This window comes from Enhydra lutris, unplaced genomic scaffold, assembly GCF_002288905.1.
Source record: "Enhydra lutris kenyoni isolate GAN:26980312 unplaced genomic scaffold, ASM228890v2 scaffoldscaffold88, whole genome shotgun sequence".
NCBI classification, from domain to species: Eukaryota; Metazoa; Chordata; class Mammalia; order Carnivora; family Mustelidae; genus Enhydra; species Enhydra lutris.
In genome coordinates, this window is record NW_019154172.1 from 2750922 (window position 1) to 2772410 (window position 21489).

General features: G+C 37.1%; 1 protein-coding gene across 1 annotated transcript in view; it reads left to right on the forward strand.

The window, feature by feature from the left end:
- The window catches only part of LOC111162042 (golgi phosphoprotein 3 like), a 39504-nt gene that overhangs the window by 17012 nt on the left and 1003 nt on the right, over positions 1-21489 (forward strand). Inside the window, exons 3-4 of the mRNA XM_022526222.1 lie at positions 7178-7309; positions 8441-8555. Of these exons, the coding sequence (XP_022381930.1) occupies positions 7178-7309; positions 8441-8555 (247 nt within the window). The remainder of the gene's footprint in view (positions 1-7177; positions 7310-8440; positions 8556-21489) is intronic.

Here is a 21489-nt window from a genome sequence, read left to right on the forward strand (position 1 = left end):
TCTTTTATGAAATATCTCTATTGGCTGTGTGGACATAGAAATATTAATTGGAGTTAGAATGAATCACATTAATTTATAAAAGAGGAATTTTTTTTTTAAAAGATTTTATTTATTTATTTGACAGACAAAGATCACAGTAGGCAGAGAGGTAGGCAGAGAGAGAGGAAGGGAAGCAGGCTCCCTGTTGAGCAGAGAGCCTGATGCGGGGCTCGATCCCAGGACCCTGGGATCATGACCTGAGCTGAAGGCAGAGGCTTTAACCCACTGAGCCACCCAGGCGCCCCCTATAAAAGAGGAATTTAATTCAAACCTTGGAAGCTAATATTTCAGTAGAGTACTTCAAAGAAAAACAGTACATTATTTTTAAAGATTTTATTTATTTATTTATTTGACAGAGATCACAAGTAGGCAGAGAGGTAGGCAGAAAGAGAGGGGGGAAGCAGGCTCCCTGCCAAGCAGAGAGCCCGATGCGGGGCTCAATCCCAGGACCCTGGGATCATGACCTGAGCTGAAGGCAGAGGCTTTAACCCACTGAGCCACCCAGGCGCCCCTGTAATTTTATACATTTCTATAATGTGATTTTTTTCCTTTTTTTTTAATAGTCATTTATTACACTTCTAATTAAGATAAAACAAGGTCCGCTATTCAAAGATATCATTCTGCAAGCCTTCAGGATTCTCTCTTGGTCATGAAGCAATGTGCGATTCCATTTGTTTTAGTAGATCCTAAAATTTTTCTCTTTCTCTTTTCCCTAATGTGTATAGCCTTTGATAACGAAATTTAATGACTTAATGGTGAACTTTAATATGCATGTATTAGATCATCCTGCATACTGAACCATTGGCCCTTTAACACAGAATCTTTATTATAGATGATTTGAGAATCCACCAGTAAATCCACCAGGAAATATTTATTTAGAGGGATATGGACCTTAGAATTATAATTATTTTTTAAAACTCCACATGTATATTTTCAGGCTTTTTCCTATTACGATGCATGACTCAATAAAAAGAAAGTTAAAAAAAACTCCTGGGGAGCTTTACATAAGATGCTATGATGGGAATGATATTAAAAAACATAGTTTCTACATCCTGCTAGCCATTGTTTCTTTATTTACTGTGCTTCTCATTTACAGTTCTGTTGACAGTCTGACATCACTGTTACTGTAACAGAAGTTACATGGTCAGGAAGAAATGAAAAAACAAACAAATTAGTTTCCTCTATTTGTTTTAATACTGGCTGATGGGCGTTTGCACACCTGTTGAGATTTATAAAATTACCAAGATTATATAAAAGTTCTGCCTAAATAAATTACATGTCCTGAAAAAAGTTATAGTGTAACCTTAATTAGGCAGCTGAGTTGCATAAAACCAAGGATTAATCTTTAAAAAAAACCTACTCCCTCCTTAAAGAGGGGTTATAAACGTGACTCTTCCCAAGTAGCCATGAGGCAGATAGTAGATGGAACTAATCCCAGCTTTGTATCTAAAATCAGGCCCACAGGAAATGTGGATAGGTTTAAGGAATGTTTATGGTTCAAACTGAGCTTTTGCCAGGTTTGCATATTTCTTTTTTTTTTTTTTTTAATTTTATTTATTTGACACAAAGAGACACAGCGAGAGAGGGAACACAAGCAGAGGGAGTGGGAGAGGGAGAAGCAGGCTTCCCACTGAGCAGGGAGCCCGATGCAAGGGTTGATTCCAGGACCCTGGAATCTTGACCTGAGCTGAAGGCAGATGCTTAACAACTGAGCCACCCACAGGCATCCCAACATGTTTATTTCCAATCATAAATTTATGTTGTCAAGAAACATTGAGAGGCTGCCTGGGTGGCTCAGTTGGTCAGGCGACTGCCTTAGGCTCAGGTCATGATCCTGGAATCCTTCGATCGAGTCCCACATCAGGCTCCCTGCTCGGCGGGGAGTCTCCTTCTCCCTCTGACCTCTCCCCTCTCATGCTCTCTCTCTCTGTCAAATAAATAAAATAAAATCTTTCAAAAAAAAAAAAAAAAAAAGAAACATTGAGAAATACTATGTATTAGTCAGATACTCTTCCCTTAAGAAATTTATACTCTACTGAGGACAATTGATTACAGTGTGATAAAAGAAATAAGGGAGAAGTATATATAGGCACACCCAGGCGAGGAACCTAACCTGGAGGGTGGACTAGAAGGAAAAGTGGTGTTCGAAAAGGTACATAGAAGATATGATCCCTGTACACAATCCTTAAGAACAGGGAAGAATTGGGGAAATAAGGGTACTGGTTCTTCTGGACAGAGAGAACAATGTGGACAAAGGCCAGTAGGCAAAAATGATACATTAAGAATACTTAAGATAATTCTGGGGGTCCCTGGCTGGTTCAGTCTAAGAGCATGCAGCTCTTGATCTCAGGGTCTTGAGTCTGAGCCTCACATTAGGTTTAGAGATTACTAATAAAATAAACTTAAAAATAGTTCTGGAAAACTGAGCATAGTGTTCTACGGGAAAGAGGCCAGGGAGAGACCAGTGAGTAGCCTCTTGGCTTGAGCATTATACTAAGGAATTTGGACTTGACTGGGAGGAGTATTTGAAAGATTTTTAAGTAGAGTGGAAGAGAGTTATATCATTAGATTTGAGCATAAAGATCATCCTGGTTATAATGGGAAAACTGGAATTAGAAGACCACTATCTCTGGCAGTATAGTGGTCAGATATTGAGTCTTGAATAAACATAATTTCTAAGTACTGTTGGGCCTTTGGAAAGTAAGAAATCTTCAGGGTCCCCAAACAAACACCAAACTTAAAATCGTAGAGGTGAGCAATAAACAAACATGAAATCCAGATTGCCCCAGGACAAATTATCAAATCAGTCCTGAGATCTGGGAATTGGATAGTCAAGAATAAACCTCAGAGTTGAGATAAAATGGGGAAGCTAGGTTTAAATGTGGTCCCAGTAGAGGGCACCCAGGTGGCTCACTGGAGCATGAGACTCTTGATCTTGTGAGTTTAAGCCCCAGGCTGGATGTAGAGATTATTTAAAATCTTGTAAAAAAATAAAATTCTGGTCCCAGTTGTGTGGCAGTCCCCCAATCCCCTCATGCCTGACTCTCAGCAGAAGCAAATACAGATCTTCCTCTCTGAAAGAAGGCATCTTTAATTTAGGCCTTCAGGATCTCAGAGATTCACAAAAAAATTTAATATGGGCCACTTCTTTTTTTTTTTTAAGATTTTATTTATTTGACAGACAAAGATCACAAGTAGGCAGAGAGGCAGGCAGAGAAAGGGGAAGGGAAGCAGGCTCCCTGCTGAGCAGAGAGCCCAATGTGGGGCTCCATCCCAGGACTCTGGGATCATGACCTGAGCTGAAGGCAGAGGCTTTAACCCACTGAACCACCCAGGCGCCCATATATGGGCCACTTCTTAATCAAATATCAAACATACAAAGAATCAAATACCCATGAGAAAGATTCAGCAGAAATCACAAATAATAGGTCATTCATGGACCTCACATATTAAAATGATCAGAAAATATAAAATATCTATGACCTTTTATTTTTTTTTAAGATTTTATTTATTTATTTGACAGACAGAGATCACAAGTAGGCAGAGGCAGGCAGAGACAGAGAGAGGGGGAAACAGACTCCCTGCTGAGCAGAGAGCCTGATGTGGGGCTCGATCCTAGGACCCTGGGATCATGACCTGAGCCAAAGGCAGAGGCTTAACCCACTGAGCCACCCAGGCACCCCAATATCTATGACCTTTTAAAGAAATAAAAGAATCACAAAATGAACAACAAAAAGAAATGATCACAAATGACCAAGCAAATGTGAAAAATAACTACACAGAACTTTTAGAAATGAAAAAAATCAAAGTTGAAATCAAAATCTTGTGGTTAGTTTAGCATATTAGTTACAGATGGAGAGAGTAAATTGGAAGCCAGATATGAACTCTTCAGAAAGCAATTTAGGGACAAAAGAAATGGAAAATATAAAAGATTAAAAGACAGAAAGACTGATGTCCCAGAAGGGAAAAATAAAGAAAATGGAGGAGAGCTAAAATTTTTAAGAGATAAGAAGTGAGAATTTTTGAAGAATAAGAAATGGACCTACAGATACAGGAAGCATATGCCAAGCAGGATAAGTAAATTCACACACAGTCATGCCATCGTCAAACTATAAAACACCAAGAGAGAAGATCGTAAGGGACCTATGGAAAAAAAATCACCTACAAGCAACCACAATCAAAAGAATGATATATTTCTCACTGCAACAATGGAAGCTGGAAGAGGAGGGCTTAATATTTTCAGTGTGCTATGAGAAAACTATCAGCCTGGATTGTTATGTCCAGAAAAACCATATTTATTATTTTTTATTTTCTATTCAGATCTTTAATCCATTTTGACATGAGAAACTATCTTTTTTTAAAGATATTTATTTATTTATTTATTTGACAGAGAGAGAGACAGCAAGAGAGGGAACACATGCAGGGGGAGTGGGATGGGGAGAAGCAGGCTTCCCGCTGAGCAGGGAGCACAAATGCAGGACTCCATGCGTGGATCGATGTGGGGTTTAATGCAGGGCTTGATCCCAGGACCCTGGGATCATGAGCCTAGCCGAAGGCAGACACTTAATGCCTGAGCCACCCAGGCGCCCCAAGGAACTTATCTTTAGAAAACAATGTTGAGGGTGCCTGGGTGGCTCAGGCCACTCAGAGTTCCCGGGATCAAGTTCTGTATCTGGCTCCTGGCTCAGTGCGAGTCTGCTTTTCCCTACCCCCTCCTCATGCTCAGTCTCTCTCTCTCATTCTCTCTCTCTCTCTCAAATAAATAAAATCTTAAAAAATCTTTTTTTTTTTTTTAAAGATTTTATTTATTTATTTGACAGACAGAGATCACAAGTAGGCAGAGAGGCAGGCAGAGAGAGAGGAAGGGAAGCAGGCTCCCCGCCGAGCAGAGAACCCGATGCGGGACTCGATCCCAGGACCCTGAGATCATGACCTGAGCCGAAGGCAGCGGCTCAACCCACTGAGCCACCCAGGCGCCCCTCTTAAAAAATCTTAAAAAAAAAAAAACAATGTTAAGTAAAGACCTTTCGGATAAAATAGTTTGTCTCCAACAGACTTTCACTTAAGGAAGTTCTGCTTTAGGAAGAAGGAAAATGGTACCAGAGAGGAGGTCTAAGATGCAGGTAGGAATGGTGAGCAAAGATATTGACAAGCATCTGAGTAAATCTAAACAAGTGCTACCTGTATAATATAATGATAATGCTAATAATAATGTCTAACGTGAGGTAAAAGATAAAATATTGGTCAAATGGAAGACTGGTTAAATATTGATTCATTTAAAACTAATTAGATTTTGTATTAATTTTAAATTGTCATGCATGTTAAAATTTCAAGGATAACTTTGCTAAAGAGAAGAGAGTGCATAACTTCTAAACCAATAAAGAGGAAAGTGGTATTAAAAAAATGTTTTTAATTCTTTGCCACTGTTTAACTTTGTAACCCCTGCCATGTCACAGAAACTCCATTAGTTTCCTCATCTTTAAAATGTGGATAGTAGTACCTCCCTTATATGGTTGTTGTGAAGATGTGATCAGATCATGCATACAAAAAAGCTGAATGCAAATCTGTATAATAAGTATCCAATAAATATTAGATATTACTACTATTAATAGTGATTTATGGAGCACCTGACTGGCATAGTTGGTAGAGCATGAGGCCCTTGATCTTGGGGTCATGAGTTCAAGGTCCACATTCAGCGTGGAGCTTGTTTTTTAAAAAATTAAAAATTAAGTAAATAAATAAATAAATTTTTTTAAAAATAGTGATTTATATAGTAACCATTAAAGGTGATACTTTAAAGCCATGCTAGAACTTCCCTGCCAACATCTCATCCAGCTTCTCTTCCATTAGAGGGAGTGCTACACCTAAAGATGGCTGGAGTGTTGAACAGTTAGTCTAATAACTCTTTAACAGTTCTTCTTGTGTTAATTGTAACTCCTTGCTCAAAACCTTCAGGATTCAATATTGCCTTTAGTAAAAGTTCAGAGCATCGAGGCTTTCCACAGCCTGGCCCCAATCAACTTGATCTTATGTCCTTGAGTTAGATCTCTAAACATATTTGATGTCTTTTTCCTTTAAACTTTTGCTTAGAATGCCCTTTTGAAAAATAGTAGAATTTGGACGACTTCCTTCATCTTCATCCAGAAAACCTTCCCTTCTCTGAAAAATTCAGCCTATTCTTTAAACCCCAGTTCAAATCCCATAAAAGTTTCTGACTAGCCCAAAAGTGATTTATAATTTGAAAAACTATCCTCTAAACCAAATTTTTGCCTTCTGCTGCTACTTTTTCAATTGAGCTTTTATTTAAAATTTATATTATCACAGAATTTTCCTCACATTTGCATGGTATTTCCAGTTAGATTTTTTGGTTCCTTAAGACAGTGGTTATTTCTTCTATGTCTTTGTATAGCTTCCAGGGAAGGGAAACTAGTAATTTAAGCGGCTACTATATGCCAGGCACTCTACTAAATGCCTTCTTATATGTAACATCCAATTTATTCCTCACAGCAAACTTAGAAAGAAAGATATTAGTGTCCCTGTTTTACAGATGAGGACATTGCACTTGAAAATGGTTAAATAACATACCCAAGGTACTTATCCAGTCAGTGGCAGAGCTGGATTTCTACCACACTACCCAATAAAATAGCTTTCCAAGAAGCCAAAATTCTTCTAAAAAATTAAAATTTGACTTGCCAGTTATCAACTAACAACTGAACCATGGGAATTCACAAAGAGCTAAAAGTCAGACAGAAAACCTTATTTGGGGGGTTTAGATTAAGGGGATTAAAGAGAGATTCCATTCTTATTCTATGCTTTGAGTTCATGTAATGTGACATGAAATGAATCACAAAAAGGTGAACCATTGGGTGCCTGGGTGGCTCAGTTGTTAAGCATCTGCCTTTGGCTCAGGTCATGATCCCAGGGTCCTAGGGGTTGAGCCCCATATCGGGCTCTCTGCTCAGCGGGAAGCCTGCTTCTCCCTCTCCCACTCACTCTGCTTGTGTTCTCTGTCTCGCTCGCTCTCTGTCAAATAATAAATAAAATCTTTTAAACAAAAAAAAAGGTGAACCATCTTTAAGGTGCTTGCTGCAAGTCCATAACCCTTTCAGAACATTCTCTTCTCTTTTGCCTTTTCTAGGGTTACACATCTTTCTGGAATGACTGCATATCATCTGGCCTGCGAGGGGGTATCCTGATAGAGCTGGCAATGCGGGGTCGAATCTATCTGGAACCCCCCACAATGCGTAAGAAGCGACTACTGGACAGAAAGGTATAGCACCTCTGTGGACATCCTCCTAACTTACGAAAGGGCAGATACCAATGGTCATTTTGGAGGAATGGGAAGTTTTGTTTGTTTGTTTGTTTGTTTGTTTGTTTTTGAGGGCCTTGAATTCATGACCCTGAGATCAAGACATGAGCTAATACCAAGAGTCAGAGGCTTAACAGCTGAGCCACCCAGGTGCCCCTGGGGGGAATGGGAAGATCTGAATAGTGAGACAAGAGAAGTATCACTGACAGTTGTCCCATTATCTAACAGTTTTAGTTAACTTATAGCAGAGGAAGAAATTCAAATATCCATCATCTAAAAAATTAGAAGGAGGTTATGGTTTTATCTTTTTTATGTAGAAAAATCACTTTAGGATGCTGTTATTACTCCCTCTATAACTATAACATTATGAAATAGAGTTTTATATAGGAGGAGGGCAAACATATGGGTCAGGTGAGTCTTTGTTTAACCCTAGTCATGCTCAGATAACCATTAGATTTTTCTCCTTCCGTTTATAGCGAGTCGAGTCCACCATATGAGTTATACTCCTGTTTCCATTTTTTACTACTTATTTTTTCCACTCATAACGTCACTGTCATACTCAGAACTCTACCAAAATGACATTCTTTAGGTATCACCAGGAAGTTCTATTCCCAGTGTGGGGCTTGAACCTACAACCCTGAGATCAAGAGTCACATGCTCTGGGCACATGGGTGGCTCAGTTGGTTATCTGCCTTTGGCTCAGGTCATGATCCTGGGATGGAGCCCCGCATCAGGCTCCCTGCTCACCAGGGAGTCTGCTTCTTCCCATCCCTCTGCCCCTCCCCCCTGCTCATTTTCTTTCTCACTCTCTCTCAAATAAATAAATAAAATATTTTTTTTAAAAGTTGGTATTCCAGACCCAGAGAGTTGTTATTGCATATTTTCTCCATGATCATTTATATCCAGTTTGTTCCTAGGGTCCACTTCAAATGTTATTTTTGTCCTCTTACTATTACGCCATGCTGGATTTTAAACTTCTTGAATGCTTTGCATTTCCTACAACACTTAACCAATAATCTATATATGGTATACTGAAATATTTTCATTTGAATTAAGTAAATGAACCAGGGTCCCTTGACTCTTCCTTTAAAGGTACTTCTAAAGTCAGATAGCCCAACAGGGGATGTTTTGCTGGATGAAACTCTCAAACACATCAAAGCAACTGAACCCACAGAAACCGTCCAGACGTGGATAGAGCTACTCACAGGTAAAATGGTTAAAAAATCCCACACTTTATAATCTTTATCCTACTAGTTCAAGAAAAGGAGTACAGGAATTCAAGCTGCTGGGTAAGAAGTATATGGTTCACTGTGTAACTGTATTAAAGAGGGACAGAAAAGGCATGGTTAATCAATACATAGAGTTTTCCAAAGTTTCATCTTAGTTCTGCCACCGCACCCCGTAAGCTCTCTAACAGTATTCTTCACAAGAAAAATTTCTAACATCTTTATTGATACATGATTCATATACCATACAGTTGACCCATGGAAAGTACACAATTAAATGGATTTTAGTATATTCACACAATTGTGCAACCATCATCACAATCTAAATTTAGAACATTTTCATCACCCCAAAAACAAACCCCATATTTCTTAGCAGTTTTTCCCAAGCCTCCTGTCCAGCTCTAGGCAACCACTAATCTACATTCTGTCTCTATAGATTTGCTTATTCTAGGTATTTTATATAAATTAAATGTTCAGCTTTTTTTTAATAACTGGCTTAAGATATAATAGTTTAAGGTTGATCCATGTTTTAGCATGTACCAGTACTTTATCCTCTTTTTTTTCTAAGGGCAAGTTCAAAAACTTTAATATAAATAAGTAGATCTGTGGCATAAAATTTTAGGAGAAAGCAGGACACTTTGAGATCACAGCCAGTGTCACCTTCTGTGACAGTTTTTTTAATTGAAATTTTTATTGAGGTATTTGTAGATTTACACGCAGTTATAGGGAATAATATTGAGAGATCCCTTATACACTCTACCCGGAAGCCCCCAGTGAAAACTTTTTACAAAACTGTAGTATAATACGACCCATTGGATATTGACATTGATACTCTACACCAATCTTATTAGAACTTTCCCAGTTTTACTTTGATTCCTTTTTATCACTAAATAATATTTCATTGTATAGCTGTACCACATTTATTCATTGATTAATCAGTTGATAGACATGTGGTTATTTCTGCTTTTAGGCTATTATGAATAATGCTACTATGAACATTCACAGACATGTTTTTTATGGCTGTGTATTAATTTCTTTTGGGTATATAATTAACTTTATTGTAAAGTATGCATAACATAATCTTTATTGTCTTAACCATTAATAAATGTATAATTCAGTGACATTAAATACAATCAAGGTTTTATGTAACCATTACCTCTCTTTATACCCAAAGCTTTCATATCATCCCAAACATCCTTCTTTCTTCCCACCCCCCATTCTCTGGCAATCCTTTTTCTACTTGTTGTCTTTATGAATTTGCCTGTACTAGGTAACTCAGGTAAGTGGAATCATACATTTGTCTTTTTATATGTGTCTTATTTAATTAAGAATAATGTTTTCACTACCTGGTCATGTTGTAATATATATCAAAATCTCATTCCTTTTTATGGCCAAATAATAATCCATTGTTTGGATCTGCCTTTTTTTTTTTTTATTCATCTGTTGATGGACCCTTGGGTTGTTTCTACCTTTTAGCTATTGTGGATAATGCTGCTATGAACATTAATATACAAATATCTATTCAAGTCTTTGCTTTCCATTCTTTTAGATACATACCTAGGAGTAGAATTGCTGGGTAGTAAGATAGTTCTATGTTTTGAGAAACCACAAAACTATTTTCTATAGAGGCTGTACCCTTTTACACTCTTACCAGCCCTACATGGGGATTCCAGTTTCTCTACATTGTCATCAACACTTACTCTATTTTTTGTTTTAGTTTGTTTTTTATCGTAGCTCCCCTAGTAGGCATGAAGGGATATCTCTTTGTTGGTTTGATTTGCATTTCCTAATGACCAATGATGAGCATTTTCCCTAATGACCAATGATGAGCATCTTTTCATAGGTTATTGGCCATTTGTATATCTTCTTTGGAAAAATGTCTATTCAAGTCCTTTGCCCATTTTTTTTTTTTAAGATTTTACTTATTTATTTGACAGAGATCATAAGTAGGCAAAGAGGCAGGGAGAGAGAGGGGGAAGCAGGCTCCCCGCCAAGTGGAGAGCCAATGCGGGGCTCCATCCCAGGCCCGAGATCATGACCTGAGCCTAAGGCAGAGGCTTTAGCCCACTGAGCCACCCAGGCGCCCTTCCCATTTTTTAAAGTTGGGTTCTATTGTTATTATTTTTGTTTAAAGATTTTATTTATTTATTTGAGAGAGAGAGAGTGTGCGCATTAGCGAACGCACAGAGAGAGGGAGAAACAGAATCCCCACTGAGTAGGGAGCCCAAGGCAGGACTCAATCTCAGGACCCCAAAATCATGTCCTAAGCCAAAGACAGACAACTTAACCAACTGAGCCACCCTGATAGCTCCCTGTTATTGTCATTATTATTGAGTTTTAGAAGTTCTTTATATTTTCTGCATATTAATCCCTTATCGGATCTGTCATTTACCAATATTTTCTCCTATTCTGTAGGTTGTCTTTTCAACTTCTTTGATAGTAGTCCTAGATGCATAAAAATTCTTAATTTTTATGAAATCCAGTTTATCTATTTTTTTCTTTTGTTGCCTGCACTTTTGGCCTCATATCCATGAAAAGACTGCCCTTTCCCCATTGAATAGTCTTAGCAGCCTTGTTGAAAATCAGTTGATCATAGATGTGAGGATTTATTTCTGGGCTGTCTGTTCTGTTGCATTGATCTATGTTTGTCCTATGCCAACGCCATACTGTTTTACTTACTATAGCTTTATAGTAAGTTTTGAAGTTGGGAAGTATGAGTCCCACAACTTTATTCTTTTTCAAGTTTATTTTGGGGAAGCCTGGGTGGCTCAGTGGCTTAAGCCTCTGCCTTTGGCTCAGGTCATGATCTCAGGGTCCTGAGAATGAGCCCCAAGCCCCACATCGGGCTTTCTGCGCAGCAGGGAGCCTGCTTCCCCCTCTCTCTGCCTGCCTCTCTGCCTACTTGTGATCTCTCTGTCAAATAAATAAATTCTTTTTAAGAAATAAAATTAATAAAATTAAATTAAAGTAAGATTATTTTGGCTATCCTGGGTCTCATGTAATTCTGTGTGAATTTGAGAATTGGCTTTTCCATTTCGGTGGGAAAGGCTATTGGAATTTTGTTAGGGACTGTGTTGAAGCTGTAGATCTCCTTGAGTGATATTGATATCTTAACAATGTCAAGTCTGCCTATCAATCAGAATGGGATGTCTTTCTTTCCATTATTTAGGTCATCTTTAATGTTTTTCAGCAATATTTTATAGTTTTCAGCATATAAATCTTTTACCTCCTTGGTGAGCCTTATTCCTAAGTATTTAATTCTTTTAGACACTATTATAAATGGAACTGCTTTCTCAATTTCCTTTGTTCTTTACCAGTATGTAGAAACAACTGGTATTTCTGTGTTTTTCTTGTTCCCTATATGTTAGCTGAATTAGTTTATTAGCTCTAGTAGCATTTTTGTGCTTTCTTTGGGATTTTCTTTACAGTTAACTCTTGAACAACATGGGTTTGAACCATGCAGGTCCATGTATACATGGATTTTTTTTTTTTAATAAATACAGTACATTACTCTAAATGTATTTTCCTTAAGATTTTCTTAGTATTTCATTTTTTGTAACTTAGTTTATTATAAGAATACAGTATATAATACATATATAAATATGTGTTAATTGACTGTTTATGTTATCAATAAGGCTTTCAGTCTAGGCTATTAGTAGTTAAGTTTTTTTTTTTTTTTTTTTAAGATTTTATTTATTTGACAGACAGAGATCACAAGCAGACAGAGAGGCAGGGAGAGAGAGACGGGGGAAAGCAGGCTCTGCACTGAGCAGAGAGCCCGACGCAGGGCTCGATCCCAGGACCCTGAGACCATGACCCAAGCCAAAGGCAGAGGCCTAACCCACTGAGCCACCCAGGTGCTTCAGTAGTTAAGTTTTTAAGGAATTAAAAGTTACACACAGATTTTGGACTGTGCAGGGTTTTGGCACCTCTAACTCCCAGGTTGTTCAGGGTCAGCTATAGATAGGATCATGTCATGTGCAAATATAGTTTTAGCTTTTCCTTCCCAATCTGGATGCCTTTCATCTTTTTTCCCTTCTCTAATAGCTCAGGTTTGACTAGCAGTGGTGAAAGCCGTCATCCTTACGTTGTTCGTGACCTCTGAGGAAAAGCTTTTCACTGTTTTTCACTATGTGAATGTGACAAATGTTTCACTATTGAATGTGACATTAGCTATGGATTTTTCATAAATATCCTTTATGATGTTGAGAAATTTTCCTTTCATCCCTAGTTTTCTGGGAGTTTTTAATCATGAAAGTATGTTCTTTTTTTTTTTTTTTCTTTGAAAGTGTCTTCATTTTTGCCAAATGTCTTTTCTGAGTCAAATGAGATGACTATATGGCTTTTTTCTTTCACTCTATTAATGTGATATATTACATTATTTGATTTTTTTTTTATTGAGGTATAATTCACATAGAACATTATATTCATTTAAGGTTTAGAACATATTGATTCTGGATTCAGGATTGGTGTATATTGTGAAATGATCACAATATGTCTACTTAACATCCATCACCACATATAGTTACACATTTTTTTCTTGTGATGAGAAATTTTAAGATCTCTCTTAGCAACTTTCAAATATACAATACAGTGTTATTAACCACAGTCACTGCACTGTGTATTACATCCCTAGGAATTATTTATTTTATAACTGGAAGTTTGTAGCTTTTGACTACATTCACCCATTTTTGCCCCCCATCCCTTCCTTTGGCAACCATCACTCTGTTCTCTGTATCTGTGAGCTTTTTGGTTTTGTGTTTTGTGTTTTTTTTTTTCTAAGATTTTACTTTTAAGTAATCTCTACACTCACTGTGGAGCTCAGACTTATAATCCTGAGATCAAGAGTCATGTGTTCCCCTGACTGAGTTAGCCCGGTACCCCATTTGGGTTTTTGTTTTTTAGATTCTGTATATAAGTGAGATCATTACAGTATTTGTCTTTCTCTGTCTCACTCATTTCACTTAGCATAATGCCCTTAGGTTCCATCCATGTTGTTGCAAATGTCAAGATTTTTTTTAATGACTGAATAATATTTCATTGTGTGTGGTGTATGTATATACATGTATGTGTGTATATATATACACATATACATACATATGTATGTATATACCTGTATGTATATGTACATACATATACATACACACACATTTTCTTTATCCATTCATCCATTGATGGACATTTACAATAGCCTTAGCTATTATAAATAATGCTTCAGTTAACATCAGAGTGCATGTATCTTTTCCAGTTAGCATTTTCATTTTCTTTGAATAAATATCCAGAAGTGGAATTGCTGGATCACATGATACTTCTATTTTTAACATTTTAGGAACTTCCATACTGTTTTATATAGTGGCAGTACCAATTTACATTCTCACCAACAGTGCACAAAGGTTGTCTGTTTTCCACATCCTCTTTAACACTTGTTATTTCTTGTCTTTTTGGTAACAGCCACTCCAGCAGGTGTGAGGTGATATTTCATTGTGAATTGATTTGCACATCCATGGTGATTAGTGATATTGAGCACTTTCTCATGTGTCTGTTGGCCATCTTTATATTTTCTTTGAAAAAAGTATTCTGATCCTTTCCCCATTTGATTTTCTTACATTACATTCCTGGGTTGAATTTTACTTGCTCATGGTGAATAATCCTTTTAATATGCTGTTGTATTCAATTCTCTAATATTTTATTAAGGATTTTTGCATCTATATTCATAAGGGGTTTTGGTCTATAATGTGACTAAGGTGAGTCTCTTATAGATAGCGTATAGTTGGTTTATGTTTTTTAACCCATTCTGCCAATCTTTGTCTTGTAATTGAATTGCTTAATCTGTTTACATTTAAAGTAATTACTCAAGGGGTGCCTGGGTGGCTCATTTGGTTAAGTGTCTGCCTTTAGCTCAGATCACGATCCCAGGGTTCTGAGATCAAGCCCCATGTTGGGCTTCGGGAGCCTGCTTCTTCCTTTCCCTCTGCCCCTTCCCCCCACTTACTCTCTCTTGCTCAGTCTCTCTCAAATAAATAAATCTTTTTTAAATAAGTAAATAAAAATAATTACTCCTAAAGAGATATTTCTGGCATTTTGCTGTTTCTTTGCTAGATGACCTATAACTTTTGTTTCTCATTTCCTACATTACTATCTTCTTTTGTGTTTAGGCGATTTTTTGTAGTGAAACATTTGTATTCCTGCTCATTTTCTTTCAGGTAGGTATTTTCTTTATTGTTACCGTAGACTTTAACATCCTAAAGTTTTAACAACCTAATTTGATTTTATACCAACTTTAATAACATAAAAACTCTGCTCTGGGGCACCTGGGTGGCTCAGTGGGTAAAGCCTCCGCCTTCGGCTCAGGTCATGGTCTCAGTGTCCTGGGATCAAGCCCTGCCTCGGGCTCTCTGCTCAGCCGAGTACCTGCTTCCCCTGCTCCCTCTGCCTGCCTCTGTACCCACTTGTGACCTCTCTCTCTGTCAAATAAATAAATAAAAGCTTTAAAAAAAAAATTCTGCCCCTATAAAGCTCCATCCCACCCTCTTTATATTTGGATCTCACAGAATAGATCTTTATACACTGTGTGCCCGATAACATAGATTAAGTGTTTTTAATGTATTTATCTTTTATTTTTTTAAATTAATTAATTTATTTATTTGCCAGAGAGAGAGATCACAAGTAGACAGAGAGGCAGGCAGAGAGAGAGTGGGAAGCAGGCTCCCTGCCGAGCAGAGAGCCTGATTCGGGGCTTAATCCCAAATCCCTAAGATCATGACCTGAACCGAAGGCAGAGGCTTTAACCCACTGAGCCACCCAAGCACCCTGTATTTATCTTTTAAAGCATATAGGGACGCCTGGGTGGCTCAGTTAGTTAGGTGTCCGACTCTTGATTTCAGCTTGGGTCTTTATCTTGGGGTTGTGGGACCAAGCCCCAAGTCACTTCCATGCTAAGCGGGGAGTCTGCTTGAGATTCTCTCCCTCTTCCTCTGCCCCTCCCCCTGCTCATGCTCACTCATTTGCACTCTCTCTCTAAATCTTAAAAAAAAAAAAATGAAGCATATAGAAAATTAAAAGTAGTGTACAAACCAATACCACATTTTATATTTATACATGTATTTACCTTTATCAGAGATCTTTATTTCTTCATACTGCTTCTAGTTACTGTCTGGCTTCCCTTCATTTCAACCTGCAGGACTCCTTTTTAGTATTTCTTTCTTTCTTTTTTTTTTTTTTTTTTTTTAAGATTTATTTATTTGTCTTAAAGTGCGGGCATGAGCTGAGGAAGGACAGGGGGAGAGGGAAAGAAGCAGATTCAATGCTGAGCATGGAGCCTGATGTAGGGCTTGATCTCACAATCCTGAGATTATAACCTGAGCCTAAAGCAAGACCGAGCCCCTGCTTTTTAGTATTTCTTGCAGGGTAAGTCTAGTGGTAAGAGACTTCCTGGGTTTTTGTTCTCTAAGAAAGTCTTAATTTCTGCCTCATTTTTGAAGTACAGTTTTTCTGGATATAGAATTCTCATTTGATGGGTTTTGTTTTTTTTTTTTCTTTTAGATCTTTAAATATATCAGCCCACTGCCTTCTGGCCTCCAAATTTTTTGATGAGAAATCTGCTGATATTACTAAGGATCCCTTGTATGTGATGACTCACTTCTCTCTTCCTGCTCTTAAGATTCTTTATCTTTGGCTTTTGATAATTTGATTATAATATGTCTCAGTATGGATGCTTTATCTGACATTGAGTTCATTAAGCTTCTTTGATTTGTAGATTCATGTCCTTTGTCAAATTTGGAATGTTTTCAGCCGTTATTTCTTCAGATAGTCTTTCTGCACCTTTTCTCTCTATTCTCCTCCTGGGAGTCTCACAATGCATATATTTGTCCATTTGGTGATGTACCAGAAGTCCCTTAGGTTCTGTTTACTTTTTCTCATTTGTTTTCTTTCTGTTCCCCAGACTATATAATTTCAGTTTCCTATATTCGGGTTTGTTAATTCTTTTTCTACCTACTTAATTCTGCTTTTGAGCCCTATATATGTATTTTCCATTTCAGCTATTATTTAAGCTCCAGACTTTCTTTTTGGTTCCTTTTCATGATTTGTCTCTTTATTAATATTCTCATTTTGTTTATATGTCGTTTCCCTGTCTATATCCATGTGTTCTCTTAGCTCTTTTAGCATCTTAAGACAGTTGTTTTCAAGTCTTTGTCTAGTAAATTTGATATCTATACTTTCTGAGGAACATATTATGTCCATTTCTTCTGTTTCTTTGAATGTGTAATACTTTCCTCTTTCTTTGTATGCCTCGTGTGTTGTTTTTTTTTGTTTGTTTGTTTGTTTGTTTTTTGCTTTTTTTTTCTTAAAAATGGAACATTTGATTCTTACAATGTGGTGATTTTGGAAATCAGATTCTCCCCTTTCCCCAGTGTTTGCTGTTGCACAGTGTCTTTGTACTGTAGATCAGACTGAGGAGAAAGCTTCAGACTCGGGTTTTTTGTGAGGTTACATCTTATCCTGAGCAAGGATACATTTTTTAATGTAAAAACAGAAACAACCCCACAGTGCTTATCCTTTATATCCTTTTTATCCCCCCCCTTTTGCTGGTGGGGATTTGAACAGTGGCAGCTAGCTTCTAATTTCACGTCAGCCATGAGAAACTGCAGTCCATAATCAGAACACAGATCCTGATATTTCAAGGACAAGGTTCTTATTGCCCACTCTGATTCCAGCAAGCTGCACCAAAACCACAGATTGCTCTCCCTGTGGGTTCCTTTCACGGGGCTGGGAGGTAGGGGCTAAGTAGCCACTATTGTGCTGAAAGCTGAAATTGGCCAATATAAACCACATTTTGCCACTCAGGCCTTGGCCTGGAACCTATAAGCATTCAAATAGTTTCCAGAGTTCCAAATAGTTATTAAAAAGATATATTCTAGGGGCTCCTGAGTGGCTCAGTCAGTGAGGTGTCCCCTCTTTTTTTTTTTTCTTTCTTTTTTTTTTAATATTGTATTTATTTACTTGACAGAGAGACACAGCGAGAGAGGGAACACAAGCAGGGGGAGTGAGAGAGGGAGAAGCAGGCCTCCCACCAAGCCAGGAGCCTGATGCGGGGCTCGATCCCAGAATCCCGGGATCATGACCTGAGCCGAAGGCAGACGCTCAACGACTGAGCCACCCAGGTGCCCCGAGGTGTCCCCTCTTGATCTCTGCTCAGGTCTTGATCTCGGGACTGTGAGTGCAACCCCTGTGTCGGGCTCCACCCTGGGCATGGAGCCTAATTTTAAAAAAAGAGAGAGAGAGATTCTAGGTTCTAGTATAATTGTTGTCAAGGTGAAGAGATGAATGTCTGGCACTTCCTACTCTGTCATCATCCCTGATGTCATACCTCAATTATTAACAATTTAAAGAACCTTATCATCTATGTCCTGTTGAGTTTGTCATTAGGGCCCACTTCAAATATTATTTTTGTCTCCCCACTATCACCCCATACTAGATTTTAAACACCTTAAGGACAGGGATGGGGCCAGTTTTTCAAAGTGGCTCCACCATTGTATATTTCCACACCAATGTATGAGTTTTCATTCTTCCACATTCTCATCAATACTTGTTACTCTCTGTCTTTTTTATTTTCTCTATCCTAAAGAGTAGTAGTATATCATTGTGATTTTTTATTTGGATTTTCCTAACACTAATGATGTTGACCATCTTTATGTATTTATGGCCATTTGTATATCTTCTTTGGAGAATTGTCTATTCAAGGGGCACCTGGGTGGCTCAGCAGGTTAAAGCCTCTGCCTTCAGCTCAGGTCATGATCTCAGGGCCCTGGGATCAAGCCCCGCATCAGGCTCTCTGCTCCGCAGGGAGTCTGCTTCCTCTTCTCTCTGCCTGCCTCTCTGCCTACCTGTGATTTCTATCTGTCAAATAAATAAATAAAATTTAAAAAAAAAAGAGTTAGAGAATTGTCTATTCAAATACTTCACCTACTTTTTAATTAGGTTTACCGTTTCTACTATTGAGTTGTACTTTTCAAATATATTCTAGACACAAATCTCATCATATACAGGATTTGCAAAACTTTTCTTCCATTCTGTATCTTTTTACTTCTTGAGAGTGTCTTTCAAAGCATAAAGTTTTCAATTTTAATACTTTACATTAATCTTTTTTTCTTTTATTACTTGTGTAATATCTAAGAAATGTTGCTTAACCCAACATCATGAAGATTTATTCTTGGGGTGCCTGGGTGGCTCAGTTGTTTAAGCATTTGCCTTTGGCTCAGGTCATGATCCTGGGGTTGGGGAATTGAGCCCTGCATTGGGCTTCCGGCTCAGCAGGGAGTGTGCTTCTCCCTTTCCCTCTGTCCCTCCCCCTCCCACTCATGTACTTTCTCTTGCACACACGTGTTCTTTCTCTCTCTCTCAAATAAATAAGTAAAATCTTTTTTAAAAATTTATTCCTGCATTTTCTTCTAAGAAATTATAGCTTTGTGTATTTCATTTAGGTCTATTGTCCATTTTGAGTTAATTGTATATGGTATGGGGTAGAGCTCCAACTTCAGTCTTTTGCATGAAGATATAAATACAGTTGTCCTAGCACTGTTTGTCCTAACACTGTTCTGTTCCCTTTGATTTATCTTGGTACCATTGTCAAAAATCATTTGACCATAAATGTATGGGTTTATTTTCAGACTCTACCTTTGATCTATATGTCTATTCTTATGCAGTAACACACTGTCTTGATTATTGCAGGTTTTGTTTTTTGGTTGGTTTTTTTTTTTTTTTCATATTGGTTTTACAGTAGTTTTGAAATCAGGAAGTACAAGTCCTCCAACTTTATTCTTCTTTTTCAAGAGTTTTTGGCTATGCTGGGTCTTTCACATTTCCATATGAATTATAGAATTAGCTTGTCAGTTTCTGTAATAAAGCAAGGTAGGATTTTAATAGGAATTGTATTGAATCTGTAGATCAGTTTGAGGGAATATTGGTATCTTAATAATATTAAGTTTTCCAATCCATGAATATGGGATGTCTTTCCCTTTATTTAGATAATCTTTATTTCTTTCAATGATATTTTGTAATTTTTTATTGTATAAGTCTTACACTACTTTTGTTAAATATATTCCTATATCTGTTCTTTTTGATGCTATTATAAATGTAATTGTTTTCTTAATTTTATTTTCAGATTATTTGTTGCTAATGAATAGAAATTCTGTTGATTTTTGTATATTAATCTTGTATCCTGCAACCTTTCTGAATGTAATTGTTGCAGTAGTTTAAGTGGATTCCTTAGATTTTTCTGTATACAAGATTTGTATACGAGATCATGTCATCTGAAAATAAAAATAGCTTAACTTCTTCCTGTTTGATCTGAATGCTTTTATTTCTTTTTCTTGCCTAATTGCCCTGGCTAGAATCTCCAGTACGGTGCTAAATAAAAGTGATGAAAATAGCATTTTTTGTCTTGTGCCTGATCTTAGCAGGCACTGCTAAGTGCCTCTTTCATCGTTAAGTATGAAACTAGCTGCGGATTTTTTGTAAATGCCTTCTGTCAGGTTGAGGAACTGTCTACCTATTCCTAGTTTGTTGAGTGTTTTTATCATGTATGTATGTTGGATTTTGTCAGATACTTTTTGTGTGTTGATTGAGATGATCATTTGGTTTTTGCTTTTCATTCTATTGATATGATGTGTTACATAATTGAATTTTTGGATATTAAAACAACCTTGCATTTCTAGGTAAGTCCTGCCTAATTTTGTTACATGGTGTTTATTATATGTTGCTGGATTTTTTTTTTTTGTAGTATTTTGTGGAATATTTTTGTACCTATATTCATAAGGGATATTGGTCTATAGTTTTCTTGTGATGTCTTTGTCTAGTTTTGATATCAGAGTAATACTTAAGGAAGTGTTCCCTCCTCTTCTGTTTTTTTTTTTTTTTTAAAGAGTTTGTGAAGGATTATTTATAAGTATTCTTTAAACATTTGATAAAATTACCAATAACCCATCTTAACTACACTTTTTGGGGGTAGTTTTAAATTACTTATTCAGTCTATTTACTGTTATAGATATATTCAGATTTTCTCTTCTTGAGTCAGTTTAGGTAATTTGTGTGTTTCAAGTAATTTGTCCATTTCTTCTAGGTTATCTAATTTGTGGCATACTATTGTTTATAGTGTCCTCTTACTGCTTTTTTTTATTTCTTTAAGGTCAGTGGTGATGTTTCCTCTTTCATTCCTAATTTTAGTAATTTGAGTCTTCTCTCTTTTTTTCTTGGTCCGTCTAGGTTTGTCAATTTGTGGATCTTTTTAATGAACAACTTTGATTTTATTGGTTTCCTGTATTGTTTTCATTGTTTCTATCTATCTCCTATCTAATCTTTATTATTTCCTTTCTTTTGCTTCCTTCATGTTTAATATGCTCTTCTTTTTCTACTTTTTTAAGGTAGAAACTTAGTTATTGATTTGACATCTCTTCTTTCTTTTCTTTCTTTCTTTTTTTTTCTTAGATTTTATTTATTCATTTGACAGAGAGAAACACAGTGAAAGAGGGAACACAGCAGAGGGAGTAGGAGAGAGAAGCAGGCTTCCCTCTGAGCAGGGAGCCCGATGTAGGGCTTGATCCCAGGACCCTGGTCGAAAGTAGATGCTTACCAACTGAGCCACCCAGGTGCCCTGACATCTCCTTTTCTAATATATCTTTTGGGGTCATAAATTTCTCTCTGGCACTGCTTTAAGTTGCAGCCCATAATTTTGGTCTGTTGTGTTTTCATTTTCATGCAACTCAAAGTATTTTTTTAATTTACCTGTGATTTCTTTTTTGACCAATTGGTTATTTAGGAATATGTTGTTTAATTTCCATATTTTTGAATTTCCCAAATTTTTGTCTGTTAATTTCTAATTTAATTCTGTTGTGGTTGGATAGCATTCTTTGGATGCTC